Consider the following 13,251-nt stretch of genomic DNA (forward strand, 5'->3'; position numbering starts at 1 on the left):
GGACTGGAAGAAACACAAGCTGGAATCAAGATTGCCGGGAGAAATATCAATAACCTCAGATATGCAGATGACACCACCCTTATGGCAGAAAGTGAAGAGGAGCTGAAAAGCTTCTTAATGAAAGTGAAAGAGGAGAGTGAAAAAGTTGGCTTAAAGCTCAACATTCAGAAAACGAAGTTCATGGCATCCAGTCCTCTCACTTCATGGGAAATAGATGGGGAAACAGTGGAAATAGTGTCAGACTTTATTTGTGGGGGCTCCAAAATCACTGCAGATGGTGACTGCAGCCATGAAATTAAAAGACGCTTACTCCTTAGAAGAAAAGTTCTGACCAACGTAGATAGTATATTCAAAAGCAGAGACATTACTTTGCCGACTAAGGTCTGTCTAGTCAAGGCTATGGTTTTTCCAGTGGTCATGTATGGATGTGAGAGTTGGACTGTGAAGAAGGCTGAGAGCCAAAGAATTGATGCTTTTGAACTGTGGTGTTGGAGAAGACTCTTGAGAGTCCCTTGGATTGCAAGGAGATCCAACCAGTCCATTCTGAAGGAGATCAGCCCTGGGATTTCTTTGGAAGGAATGATGCTAAAGCTGAAGCTCCAGTCCTTTGGCCACCTCATGTGAAGAGTTGACTGATTGGAAAAGACTCTGATGCTGGACGGTGTTGGGGGCAGGAGGAGAAGAGGACAACCGAGGATGAGATGGCTGGATGGCATCTCTGAATCGATGGACGTGAGTCTGAGTGAACTCTGGGAGTTGGTGATGGACAGGGAGGCCTGGCGTGCTGTGATTCATGGGGTCGCAAAGAGTCAGACACAACTGAGCGACTGAACCGAACTGAACTTACTAAAGTGTAAGATGAGTACAATCGTGTGGTAGTTTGAGCATTCTTTGGCATTGCCTTTCTTTGGGATTGGAATGGCCTGAACTTTTCCAGTCCTGTGGCCACTGCTAAGTTTTCAAAATTTGCTGGCATATTGAGTGCAAATTCATCTGCTGAGTGCTAATACACAGAAGGTTAATGGCACAAGTTTCTGATAGAATTACTGCTGATAACATAAGATCTAAGTCATCATGATGGCATAGTTGCCGCCCTAGGCAAACAGTGCAGTCCTAAATAAAGGTAATCGACAATTCTAGCAAGGCAGAGAGGAAAGCCAGGGGTGATGGTGAATACAAACGCAGCAACCCTGTTCTCTGCCTGCAGGCCTGTGATCCAGACTGTTTCAGGTTAGGCTCATCCTCCCTGAGAGCAGAGCCAGTCTCCAGCTGTCCTGGAGAGGTGAGAATGACTAGTTATGACCTCAAGAGGGGAAAATTGATCAGCACCAAGGCTGTAGTGAAGGAATTATATCATATGGCCTCCTGGTTTGTAAAGTGAAAGTGAAGTCACTCAGTCATGTCCGATTCTTTGTGACCCCCGTGGACTGTGGCCTACCAAGCTCCTCTGTCCATGGGATTCTCCAGGCAAGAATACTGGAGTGGGTTGCCATTTCCTTCTCCAGGGGATCTTCCCAGCCCAGGGATCGAACCCTGGTTTCCTGCATTGGAGGCAGATGCTTTAACCTCTGAGCCACCAGGGAAGCCCCCTGGTTTGTAAACAAGAACCCAGCTCCAAAGCCCAGAATTTCAGTTACCAGGAACTTCTTTGTGAAAAAGTGAAAGCATTAGTTGCTCAGTCATGTCCAACTCCTTGTAACTCCATGGACCCCATCAGGCTCCTCTGTCTGTGGGATTCCCCAGGCAAGAACACTGGAGTAGGTTGCTATTTCCTTCTCCAGGGGATCTTCCTAACCCAGGGGTTCTTCCTGAAGACCCACAGATCGGACCTAGGTCTCCTGCATTGCAGGCAGATTTTTTATCATCCGAGCCTCCAGGGAAGCCTGTGGGATGCCAGATCTCTGACCAAGGTGAGCAGGGAGCTACCCTGTTGAATGATCTGGAAAGTTGGCACAGCAAGAGGGACTGGGAAGGACAAAAGAAGGCTTGGGTGGTGTGCACACCTAAAAAGCTGGGGCATGAGAAGGTGTTTAGCTGAAAAGACACTGTCATATGCCCCCAGTTACTCTTCTCTTGGATTAAGCTCCTCGTGAGTTCAGGTGGGGAATAGGAAAGGAGTGAGAGGGGAGAAAGGAGTGGAAGGATTGTTAAAGAGAGAGAAGGTGGAAGGTGGGTGCCAAGTAATGGGTGACTAAACACCATCAAGAGATGGGACAGTGAGTTTGTTTCATTCAAGACCAAACCCAGGACTTCCTGGGGGTCCAGTGGCTAAAAATCCCTGCTGTCAATGCAGGGGACCTGGGTTCGATCCCTGGTCGGGAGCTAGATCCCACTTGGTGCAACTGAGAGTTCGCATGCCACAGCTGAGACCTAGCACAGCCAAATTAAAAAACTAACAGCAAACTCATGCTCACCAGTTCTCTCACTTTGGGTCCACATCTGTCATGCAGTCAATTTCTCCTGTCCAGTCCCTCCAGAGTCTCCCCTGAGGGCACCAGGGGCTCATTACATCATTTTCCTTTTTCACAGATTGCTTTCACATGGTTTCTCCTATAAGATGATATCAGTGGCCTTATTTTGCTCCTCAAAGCATTTTTTATATTCCCCTCCCCCTGCAATAGGGACCACTCTGAGAAAGAAATTGAACAATATGTGTAAAAGATATCTAAACAGTAAGAAAATACATTTTATAAAATAAGGCATGTGGGGCCCAAGTAGTCACCATTTTCTAGTAATACATTTATCTGTCTCTGTGTTGCTGATCTTTCTACCTTTCTTTGGGGTATAAAAATGTGTCCAGTTCTCTAAAAGCTTTAATCGATCATTCCCAGGGGGTAAGAGGAGAGTGTGGAGATGCCTAAATTAGGACAGGTGTGTCTGGTAGAGATCTCAGAGCGAAGTCGCTCAGTTGTATCCAACTCTGTGTGACCCCATGGACTGTAGCCCACCAGGCTCCTCTGTCCATGGGGTTTTCCAGGCAAGAATATTAGAGTAGGTTGCCATTTCCTTCTCCAGGGGATCTTCCCAACCCAGGGATTGAACCTGGGTCTCCTGCATTGCAGGCAGACGCTTTATCTGCTGAGCCACCAGGGAAGCCCAGTACAGATCTCAGCTGTGTGTCTATTAGAGAGATGAACTCCAGCCAAGATACGTTAGCTGCTGTTTGAGAATCATTATGCTATCCAGGTGATACTGAATTCTAAGGAACTGCTATTAGCCACTGAGTGGGTGGTGAGTGTGGGGAGAGAAGAGGGCCAAGAGTGAAAATGATGTCTTTCCAATAATGAGCTTGTTCCTAATTAGCAAATGTGTATTTTTAAAAATTTATTATAATACTTTATTGTTAAGTAAAATTACAGATACCAATGTGTATGTTTGAAGCCATGCTAAAGTAAATAATCCAAGTGTCTTCCTAGTAGTTGGTAGAATATGGGTTCAGGGAGACTGCGGGAGTTCTATACATGAATTGGATTTAATTGCTCAAAAAGTTACTGCAGCCTTCTTTAATCAGAATGGAGATAGAGAGGAGCTGAGAGCTTACAGGTGCACGGTACTTAAGTGAGAAAACCAATGGCGTGTCTCCGTGTAGCTGTTAGTTGGCCGAAGGAAAGCAGGGCTGGGACTGGGGAACTTGTCAGCTTACGTTCTTTCTCCTCCTCGTTTCAGCAGCTGTTTCCTTCTGCTAGGCCTTCTTGCCCAGGTGGTAAAGCGCTTTGGCTGAGATGGGTGACAACGATGAGCACAAAGAACTGAAGCAGAAGTTAAACTTTTCCTGTTGTGAAGAGGATCATGAGAACAAGGGGCAGAAGGAAGCACAGGAAAGCGAGGAGGCCCAGAGTCCAACCCCAGAGAGGCCTAGAGGTCAGGATTCAGAGGCGAAGCTCACACCTCCCAGGATGCCCCTTAGTAACGAATGTGACCTCAGCGCACTTCGCGAAAGAGACCCAGCTAGTCCAGGTCAGGGTCTCGGGACTCCAGTGGCACACTCCCTGGCACGCCCTGAAACACCACCAGCCCCACCAGACAAGAGCGGGCTGTCACACTGTGAGAGCCCCTTCACTCCCAAAGTAAGTCCACTATGGGGCGGGGGGGGGGGGGGGGGAGGGAGCCAGGCCACCTAGGCCTGTGGTCCTTCAGTTCAGCTGATAGAGATTGAGGGTGCAGTCCTAGGTGTGTGACGGATGTGCCTCATGCTCTGTGTATGTCTTCAATTACATATTTGCTGGTGAAAATGAAGAGTCGAAAGCTACCAGAAAACAGAATTGTCTTGCTATCTGTCTACTGAAAACCATTGCTGTAGGCCCCAGATAAATCTTGGATGGGGAAAACTTTCCTAGTGAAAGAATATTGGAGCTGGAACAAATAGAGGTCTATAGGCCAACCTGTACCCTGTTGTTGTTTAGTCGCTAAGTCATGTCCAACTTTTTGTGACCCCCACGAGGCTCCTCTGGCCATGGGATTTCCCAGGTAAGAATACTGGAGTGGGTTGCATTTCCTTTTCCAGGAGATCTTCCCGACCCAGGGATTAAACCCATGTCTCCTGCACTGGCAGGCAGATTCTTACCACTGAGCCTCCAGGAAAGCCCAGCCTGTATTCTACCTATGAGAAAACCAAGGTCTTAGGAGAAAAACTGACCTGTTATTCAGCCAATGGCAGTGAAAGGACTGGATACACAATCTTTGGAGCTTAGTCTATTGTTCTTTCCATTATGCCAACTGGCTCTATTTTTCTGTGATTATTTACTATTATTGCCTAATACGTTTACTTCACTGTTTGAACATATATATATCTTTGCTAATGCTCCTTTCAGAAAGAAGTCCTCACCCTTTCTTGGTCTAGTGAGGAACAGGCTCTCATAGGTGAACAAAGAGGTGACATTGATACTACTTTATAAGCTGAGGATGGCAAACAAGCAAAAGTCCCGAGAAAGCATCTTCCTTTCTTTTGCTGTGCTTGGTCTCCCGTTGTATCATGCATTCTGTTAAAGCTAGGACCGGGCAGGGGTACCTCTGATAGACTGGTGCCATGGCACAAGAGCCTTAGGCCTGGAATTAGCTCTGCTTCCTGCTGGCTCAGCTTGAGGCACTTAAGATCATGGTGATAGCATCTCTGCTTCCGATGGCAGCACAGCCACTGTCAGAGGTCTCCTTTGTGCCTGCTGAGGGTGGCTGCCACGTCTGCCAGGAAATACCAGGCTTCTTGTCTGAGTGGCAGACAAGCTACTTTCATATCTTCATGCATCCATCTGTGGGGTTTTCAACGGTCCCAATAACCAATCAATCATCCATTTATTTTTTGAGAACCCACTGTGGGCTGGGAGCATATGGCAGTCTCCAGGAGGGGAGATGTGTCTGCAGATACCACGTGGTAGGTGATTCAGGGGTGGTCAGAGTTCTCCGGGTGGATTGCTTCTCAGTAGCTGGTCAGGAAAGAAATGAAAGTAAAGCAAGTATAAGAAGGTCAATGAAAGTAGGTATGGTTTTAACACTTGGCAATTAGGGGGAGAGTGGATTGAGAGCATATGGTTCTGAGCAAGAGTGCACAGGCAAGGAGGAGGCATGGTATGTGTATTTTCATCCATTCGCTGAAGACTTTTAACACCCTGATACGCTCTCAGACCTTCTGCTGATAAGCCACGCACTGCCTCAGTAAGCACCTGCAAAATGGTGTGAGGCAAAAGCTCATTGTAGTTTTTGACTTGCATTTCTCTAATAATTAGTGACGTTGAACATCTTTTCATGTGCCTCTTGGCCATCTGTCTGTCTTTTTTTTGACAAATGTCTATTCAGGTCTTCCTTCTGCCCAGTTTTTGATTGGATTGTTTGTTTTAATGATATTAAGCCTCACGAGCTGTTTGTCAATTTTGGAGGCTAAATCTCTTGTCGATCGCATCATTTGCAAATGTTTTCTCCCTGTCTGAGGTCTGTCTTTTGATTTTGTTTATGGTTTCCTTTGCTGTGCAAAGGCTTTTGAGTTTAATTAGGTCCCATTTGTTTATTTTTGTTTTTATTTCCGTCGTTCTGGGAGACAGATTGAAAAAGATATATAATAGTAAGCAATAGTAAGTTAAGGGCAGGTATGCTAGAGGAGCGGTAGTGTGGTGAAAACTAACGAGACATGAAGTCTCAAGACAACCAGGAACCTTTCCAAAGAAAGCAATATTTGAGAGCAATCTTACAGAATGAGTTGGAGTTTGCTAGGAAGAGAAGGATTGAGAACTCAAGGCCGGGGGAAAAATATTTACTGAGTCCTGGAGGGAAAAGATCATGCCACACCTGGAAAACTCCATGTTATTCAGAGCAGCAGGGGTCTGGGTATGCGAGAGGGCAGGCAGAGGGGCCAGGGTAGGTAGGTAGGTAGGTAGGAGCTTGACCAGGATTTTATCCTGAAAGTGTTGAGACAGCCATTAAGTGGTTTTGGTCAGAGACATTTCTGAGAAATCATGACTTTCATGTGAAGGATGGAATGGAGTGGGAGAGACCAATGAGGCAGGGCAGTGTTCCCAATAGATCTGTTGAGAAAAGAGAAGGGCCTTTTCTCAAAAAGGCCTGAACTAGGACAGTGGTGGACTGTGGTAAGCTGAGAGATGTTTAGGAACTGGTAACTGACTTAAGGGAGGGGTCGCCGGGAAAGGAGTGGTCTCAGGGGCTGTGAGGCTTCCTGCTTGTCTGATTGAGTAGGCAGTACTTTGAATCAAGGTAGGTGACGTTAGAGGATGTATGGGTTTGGAGAAAGAGATATGGTGTAAGTTGTTGGATACATGGCTCTACACTGCAGGAAAACAACCCCAGTTGGAGAGCTATACTTGGATATCACCGGCATTTAGGAAGCTGTTGAAGCCATGGGTGTGTTTAAGTTTGTGTAACGTGTCTGCCAGAGTAAGAAGAGAAGTGGTACAAGTTAGGAACTGTAGAAACACCAAGATTTAAGGGACAGAAAGAAAACAGAGCTTGGGAGGGAAACTGGAAAGCAACTGAAAAAGTATACACTTTATGAAAAATATAGCTGGGATCACGATCAGAGGAGAGAGTACCAGGGTGATGGTACTTGGTGATGTTATACTAAACATGGGCTTCCCGGGTGGCTCAGTGGTAAAGAGTCAACCTGCCAGTGCAGGAGATACAGCAGCTGTGGGTTGGATCCCTCAGTCGGGAAGATCCCCTGGAGAAGGGAATGGTAACCCACTCCAGTATTCTTGCCTGGAAAGTCTCATGGACAGAGGAGACTTGTGGGCTACAGTCCATGGGGCCGCAAAGAGTTGCACGTGACTGAACACACAACACACATGTACTAAAGACAGGGATGCAGAGCGAAGGAGGGTTGGCTTAATTCATCCTTGCTGCAGGGACAGGACCAGAAATCATGTGAAATGACCAGGTCACCACAAGGACTTCCTAGCAGAATTATCTAGATATAGAAGAGTTTCCTTAGGAGGTAGCAAGTTCCCTGTGGCTAAATGCATGGAACACTAGTTGATGACTAGTGTAGGAATACTGTAGCAGGGATTCAGGCATCAGGAAGCTAACAGTTGGTTCAGTTCAGTTCAGCCGCTCAGTTGTGTCTGACTTTATGCAACCCCATGAATCACAGCACGCCAAGCCTCCCCATCCATCACCAACTCCCGGAGCTCATTCAGACTCATGTCCATCGAGTCGGTGATGCCATCCAACCATCTCATCCTCTGTCGTCCCCTTCTTCTCCTGCCTCCAATTCCTCCCAGCATCAGGGTCTTTTCCAATGAGTCAACTCTTCGCATCAGGTGGCCACAGTATTGGAGTTTCAGCTTCAGCATCAGTCCTTCCAATGAACACCCAGCACTGATCTCCTTCAGGATGGACTGGTTGGTACTAGGCCTTAAAAGTCTTTCCCAGTCCCTGTGATGTGTGTCTTATGGGAGGTTGCCACCTTCTCTCACCATCTTCAAAAGTCAAGGAGCTATTCCCCAAATTTCCTTCCTTTCTCTTAATCACCTGTCATAAGAGCTGCTACTTACACAGAACTAGCTATACTCTATGGGACACACTTTTACTTTCCACCTGGTCCTCTTTCCATGTTTTCAGTCTGTTTTGTTTCCAAGCAGAGCTCATTTTCATCATAAATCTTCTTGCAAACTGTATTCTTTGGGATTTCAAAAGGATTACTCATAATTCTGTCACTCTGGCAATAACATCTGTATTAATATCTTTCCCTATATTTTAAGTGGTGTTCACAAAATCAGCCCTCATATTTCTGGACTAGGAATTCTGGTACTGTCTGCCTTGATACAAACACTTTCCCTTACTTTTAGCTGAAAAGTTTCTAGGCCCTTTTTGTTGTCCTTGAATTGCATCAACTGGAATTATGTGCCCTGTTCCAGGAGTGGGTGCCCGACTGCCTCATACACGACAGGTGTATTTTATTTTCTGTGATAATCAGCATCACACACACACACACAAAACTTTCAGAAAATGATTTACTATAATTCTAAATTCGCTTCCTGAATCACATTGACCATTGAGAAATACCATATTGTGTAGTTTTATTTCTTTTGAACCAATGCTCAACAGTAAACTTACAGTAAACTTATGGGAAAATTGATTGTTGTTGATGGCTTTGAACAATGATAGCCCCAAGGTTGTTGGCCCTCTGAACTCTAAGACCTATGTAGTTAGTTAAGTTGCTCAGTCATGTCCAACCCTTTGCGACCCCATGGACTGTGTAGTCTACTCCATCCGTGGGATTCTCCAGGCAAGAATACTGGAGTGGGTTGCCATTTCCTTCTCCAGGGGATCTTCCCGACCCAGGGATTGAACCCAGGTCTCCTGCACTGTGGGTAGACGCTTTAACCTCTGAGCCACCAGGCAAGCATAAGACCTATGTAAGCCCTTATCAAAACTCTTCACGGAGTCCATTTTTCCTTCATTTAAAACAATGTTAGGTTACTATGTGTACTCTGTTGCTTCCTTCATTTCTGCTTCTATTAATCATTTAATGAGTATTTATAAATAAGTTCAGGATACGTTCTTTGTAGACTCACATTTTAATTACCTCTTTGTGTAGTGAGTCATGTTGTAACCTAGCTTCAGCTTTTACACTCAAAAGTCATGGGCAGAGACAATCAAAATGGTAGAATTCCTTTTGAAAGAGCCTCACAACACAATGGCTATAGTTAGGGACTCAGTTGTGTCCTACTCTTTGTGACCTCATGGACTGTAGTCAGCCAGGCTCTTCTGTCCATGGAATTCTCCAAGGAAGAATACTGAAGTGGGTAGCCACTCCCTTCTCCAGGGGATTTTCCTGACCCAGAGATTGAACCCGGATCTCCTGCACTGCAGGTGGATTCTTTACCATCCGAGCCACTGGGGAAACCCACAGTAATTATACTGTGAGGTAATATCTTGGCCCCTGGGTCTACTACTGTCCTCTTGAATCTATAACACAGCCATTCCTCTGGCTCCTGGTGCTTAGGTCATGATAGCATGCTGCTGTCTCATCAGAATTCTTTGATTTCTTACCTCTGTGGTTTGATTTAATTCTGGTTAGGTTTTAGGCTGGTGCTCTTTCACTGTACCCACTGGGAGTGGTAAGTCCTGCACATTTTCCTATGGATTAGTATGCTAGTTAAACAGCCCTTGCAGAGCCTTGCATCTTAAGGGCTTAGACTATTCCTTTTCAATCTTTCTACCCCATTTCATGGAGCTTCTCTCAACTGGTGCTACATTTTAAGTGGAATTGGAAACTTCTTCCATGCTTAGTCTATGAAATCTTTCCCTTACAAAGTGGTTGTGAGCTGCTGACTAGTGGACTTCATGTTTTTTAAGAGCTGGAATTCATCCTTCAGCACCCAGCCCAGCAAGAACCCAGGTCTCCAGAATTGCAGGCAAATCCTTTACTGTCTGAGCCACCAGGGAAGCCCATGTGCTACTTAGGAGGCAACAGATATTGGAATGAATGACTGAGGGGAAATTAAAATATACACTCTGGGAACCAAAGTGCCGGGTCTTTTAGAGTCATCTGTGTTTGTCTAAGCTTCAGTGTCACCTTTAAAAAGCTGGAGGTAGGACTAGAACTGGTGGTCTCATAGCTGGGTAGCCAGAATCGCCCAGGGGAAGGGGGTGGAACTTGACACAAGTACAGATTGTGTGAGGGTTGTACACCAACATGAATGTACTTACTGCCACCGAACATGCTGAATGTACCATACAGGTAATATGGTTAAAATAGTATGTTTTATATTCTGTGACTTTTACCACGATTAAAAAAAAAAAAACATTAAAATGAAAGTGCAGATTGCTGTGTGGATCCCAAGAATCAAGATGTTTCACAAGAGGACTAGTTACGATGCAACTAGTTTGCACTGTACCAGGTACCCTCTAAGATCCCTTTCAGCAATAGCTTTTTTTTTTGGTTCAAGTGTTAACTACCTAACTGATACAGAATCTTTTTTTTTTTTTAAATTAACTCCATTCTGATGTGCCTTTTGTTATCCTCATTCAGGGCCAGGTGAGCCAGTCAATGATTTCTTCAACAGGGAAGCCTCTCCCCCGAAGCTCTAAGCATCTGAAGCTCACACCCGGCCCCTTCATCGATGAGATGACCTCAATGGCTCTGGTCAACATTAACCCCTTCACTCCGAAGTCCTATAGAAAACAATTCCTTAAATCCAATGGCAAGAGGAAAACCCGAGGCGATCTGTAAGTATCCTGTTATGACTCTTGAGAACTGGTCTTACTATTGTCAAAAGGAAAGGAGAGTGTTAAAGACTAGCAATAAACAATGTCTGTTTGAATGATAAACATCGTGTTTATGTATCCCCTCCTTCCTAAATGTCAGTGTTGGCTATAACCTTCATCACAGAGATCCTAACACCTTTCCATAACGAAGTGCACGGTAAAATACTTTCTCTTTGAAAGAAGAGAGCAGAGTAAGTGAAGATCTGACTTTAATATTAGGAAGTCGAACAGGCGGTGGAATTGCTCTCAAGGGCTCCCCTCTGGTTACAGTGAAGCTTGCAGTTGGGGAAGGTGTTCTCATTTCAGAGAGTACATCGCTGTTTTGAATTCAGTGGTATGACTGGCAATGAGAGCTACAGAGCCAGAATTCGAACTCCTCTGCAGGTGATGGAAGATTGGCTGAACAGAAAAAGAGTGTTGCTTTTGGAGGTGCTAATAGATGCAAAGCTGACTACACTATTCTAGAAAGGTCACTCAGTGGCAGAAATTGGCTACATAAGGAGTTTGCAGATTACTCAGGGGCTTTTTTTTTTTAAGTGACCCTATCCATATGTGAGGGAATGAAGGGGTACTTCCTTTCATTTCTATTTATTTATTTTTTGGCAGCATGTGGGATCTTAGTTCCCTGACCACGGATGGGGGAACCTGTGCCCCCTTTAATGAAATGAGGAATCATAACCACAAGACCATCAAGGAAGTCCCTCAAGGACATTTCTTTATCTTCAGTGCTGCTTTTTTTTTTTTTTAATAGAATAGAAGCACCTCTAAAACAGGCCAGTCTTTTGTGCTCAGATGTACTCGGCAAAATAAAGGTAGAACTAACCATCTTAAAGTCTACAGAGCATTTAACGTGTTGTGTTCTTTTGGAATCAGTGACCATATGTTAATCAGCCTTGTAGCCAGAATAGGTTTTTCTCAATACTGTTTCTTGGATCTTAAGTAAATAGGACTCGAGCACAAGTACACTGGATCTATTCTTGTTACTGAATATTCCACTGGTTTTTAGCTCTTCAGGATTCTTTGTAAACCTGCAGAGTGAATGGATTCATCTCTCACTGAAGCTAGCAGGAAAAGACTGCTGATTTGAATTCCTGGCTCTGAAAGTGATGATGCTTTCATAAAATCATTTAGTGATTCTGAGACAGTATTTTCCCTTCTTTTTCATTGTGGTGGTGTTATTTTATAAAGATTAGAATGTAGTATTAAATTTAAGTCGCAAGTTTGCCTGCATCAATTTCTTTGTGTGAATATAATGTCCTCCATTTGCCATTTTGATCCTGTCCTTGTCCAGAAAAGAAACCTAACTGATCTAGAAACTGAAATTTTGCTTAAAGATTCCAGAAGGCATCTGCTCATGCCAAAAGAGAATACCCATCAGAGACTTCAGCTTATTGAAAAGTAATTGAAAACATCTTAGCTAGGATTAGAGTGCGTTTTGCTATGCCTACAGTCAGCTCATGAGCCTAAGACAGGCCAGGCCCTGGGGAAGGAAAGTAGGGCAGGGGACGCGTTATACTGTGGGGGAGAACAGCCTTAGAGTTTCTCACATGTCCCGTAAGCTCTCTTGACTCCACATCTCAGCATACCTTGTTCTATTTGTCTGAAACCCTTTTTCTTTTCTCTTAGCTGTTTCCTCCTCATTTTTGGAATCTTAGCTTATATATCCTCTTTTTTGCAGAAAGTCTTTTACTTTCAAAATAGAGTACATAGTACTATCTAGAGTAGCCTTCATGTCTTGTTTTTAATACTGTCCTAGGTTCTTGTATTAAAAAGTTCTGTTTATTCCTGCTTCTAAATATAGATTGAAGAAGGAGAATAATTGTCTTATTTACTTGTACTGTACCCAAACCTAGCACAGTACCAGGGTCTGTAAGTGTTAATCATACATTGATAATCATTTTTTCCCCCCCCAAGTGAGGAATCCAGTCCAGGAGAAGGCAAGGGAGAACAAGGGCTGCCTGCTAAGGTGAGCACTGCTCTTTGGACCAGCTGTTGCAACACAGCCATTTCATTCTAATACCTCTTCTTTCTCCCTCCCTTCCTCCCTCCCCAAACCTTGACACTTGTAGTAAATATGTCTTGCAGGTGAATTTATCTGGACTGTAATCAGGGTCTATATTCTTAGCTAGTTGTTACTTTTTCAGGCAGTGTCTAACATCTATACTGCTGAATCATTACCTTGGACTATTCTTAAATTCAAAGCTACTGTTTCTGTCTTTGATCTGGGGGAAAGTTCTGTATTGCTGGGGTACCGAAGTAAAAGGAACATCAAGATATCTAAGGTCCAAAAAGAAAAAAAAACACAAAAAACAGAAAAATAGCTTAAAGCCAGAGGTTTATATGTAAAAGTTTTAGCTCTTAAATGTGTCAATATTTACTGATTTTATAATGTTCAGAATCTTTGATCTAATATCACTCATTTGATAATCTAAACTAAGAAAATAATGCCATAAATATTACCACCAGAGATGTTTGTTTCAGCCTTAACTATAAGAGCAGAAAAAGAAAAGAAAATAGAGGAAGTACCAAATATCCAGT

General features: G+C 44.2%; 1 protein-coding gene across 1 annotated transcript in view; it reads left to right on the forward strand.

Annotated features, from left to right (window-relative positions):
• The first annotated feature begins 3,722 nt into the window (after nucleotides 1–3,722).
• The window catches only part of WEE2 (WEE2 oocyte meiosis inhibiting kinase), a 30,281-nt gene continuing 20,752 nt past the window's right edge, over nucleotides 3,723–13,251 (forward strand). Inside the window, exons 1-3 of the mRNA XM_069588587.1 lie at nucleotides 3,723–4,067; nucleotides 10,478–10,674; nucleotides 12,628–12,679. Of these exons, the coding sequence (XP_069444688.1) occupies nucleotides 3,723–4,067; nucleotides 10,478–10,674; nucleotides 12,628–12,679 (594 nt within the window). The remainder of the gene's footprint in view (nucleotides 4,068–10,477; nucleotides 10,675–12,627; nucleotides 12,680–13,251) is intronic.

The sequence above is a fragment of the Ovis canadensis genome, chromosome 4, assembly GCF_042477335.2.
Source record: "Ovis canadensis isolate MfBH-ARS-UI-01 breed Bighorn chromosome 4, ARS-UI_OviCan_v2, whole genome shotgun sequence".
NCBI classification, from domain to species: Eukaryota; Metazoa; Chordata; class Mammalia; order Artiodactyla; family Bovidae; genus Ovis; species Ovis canadensis.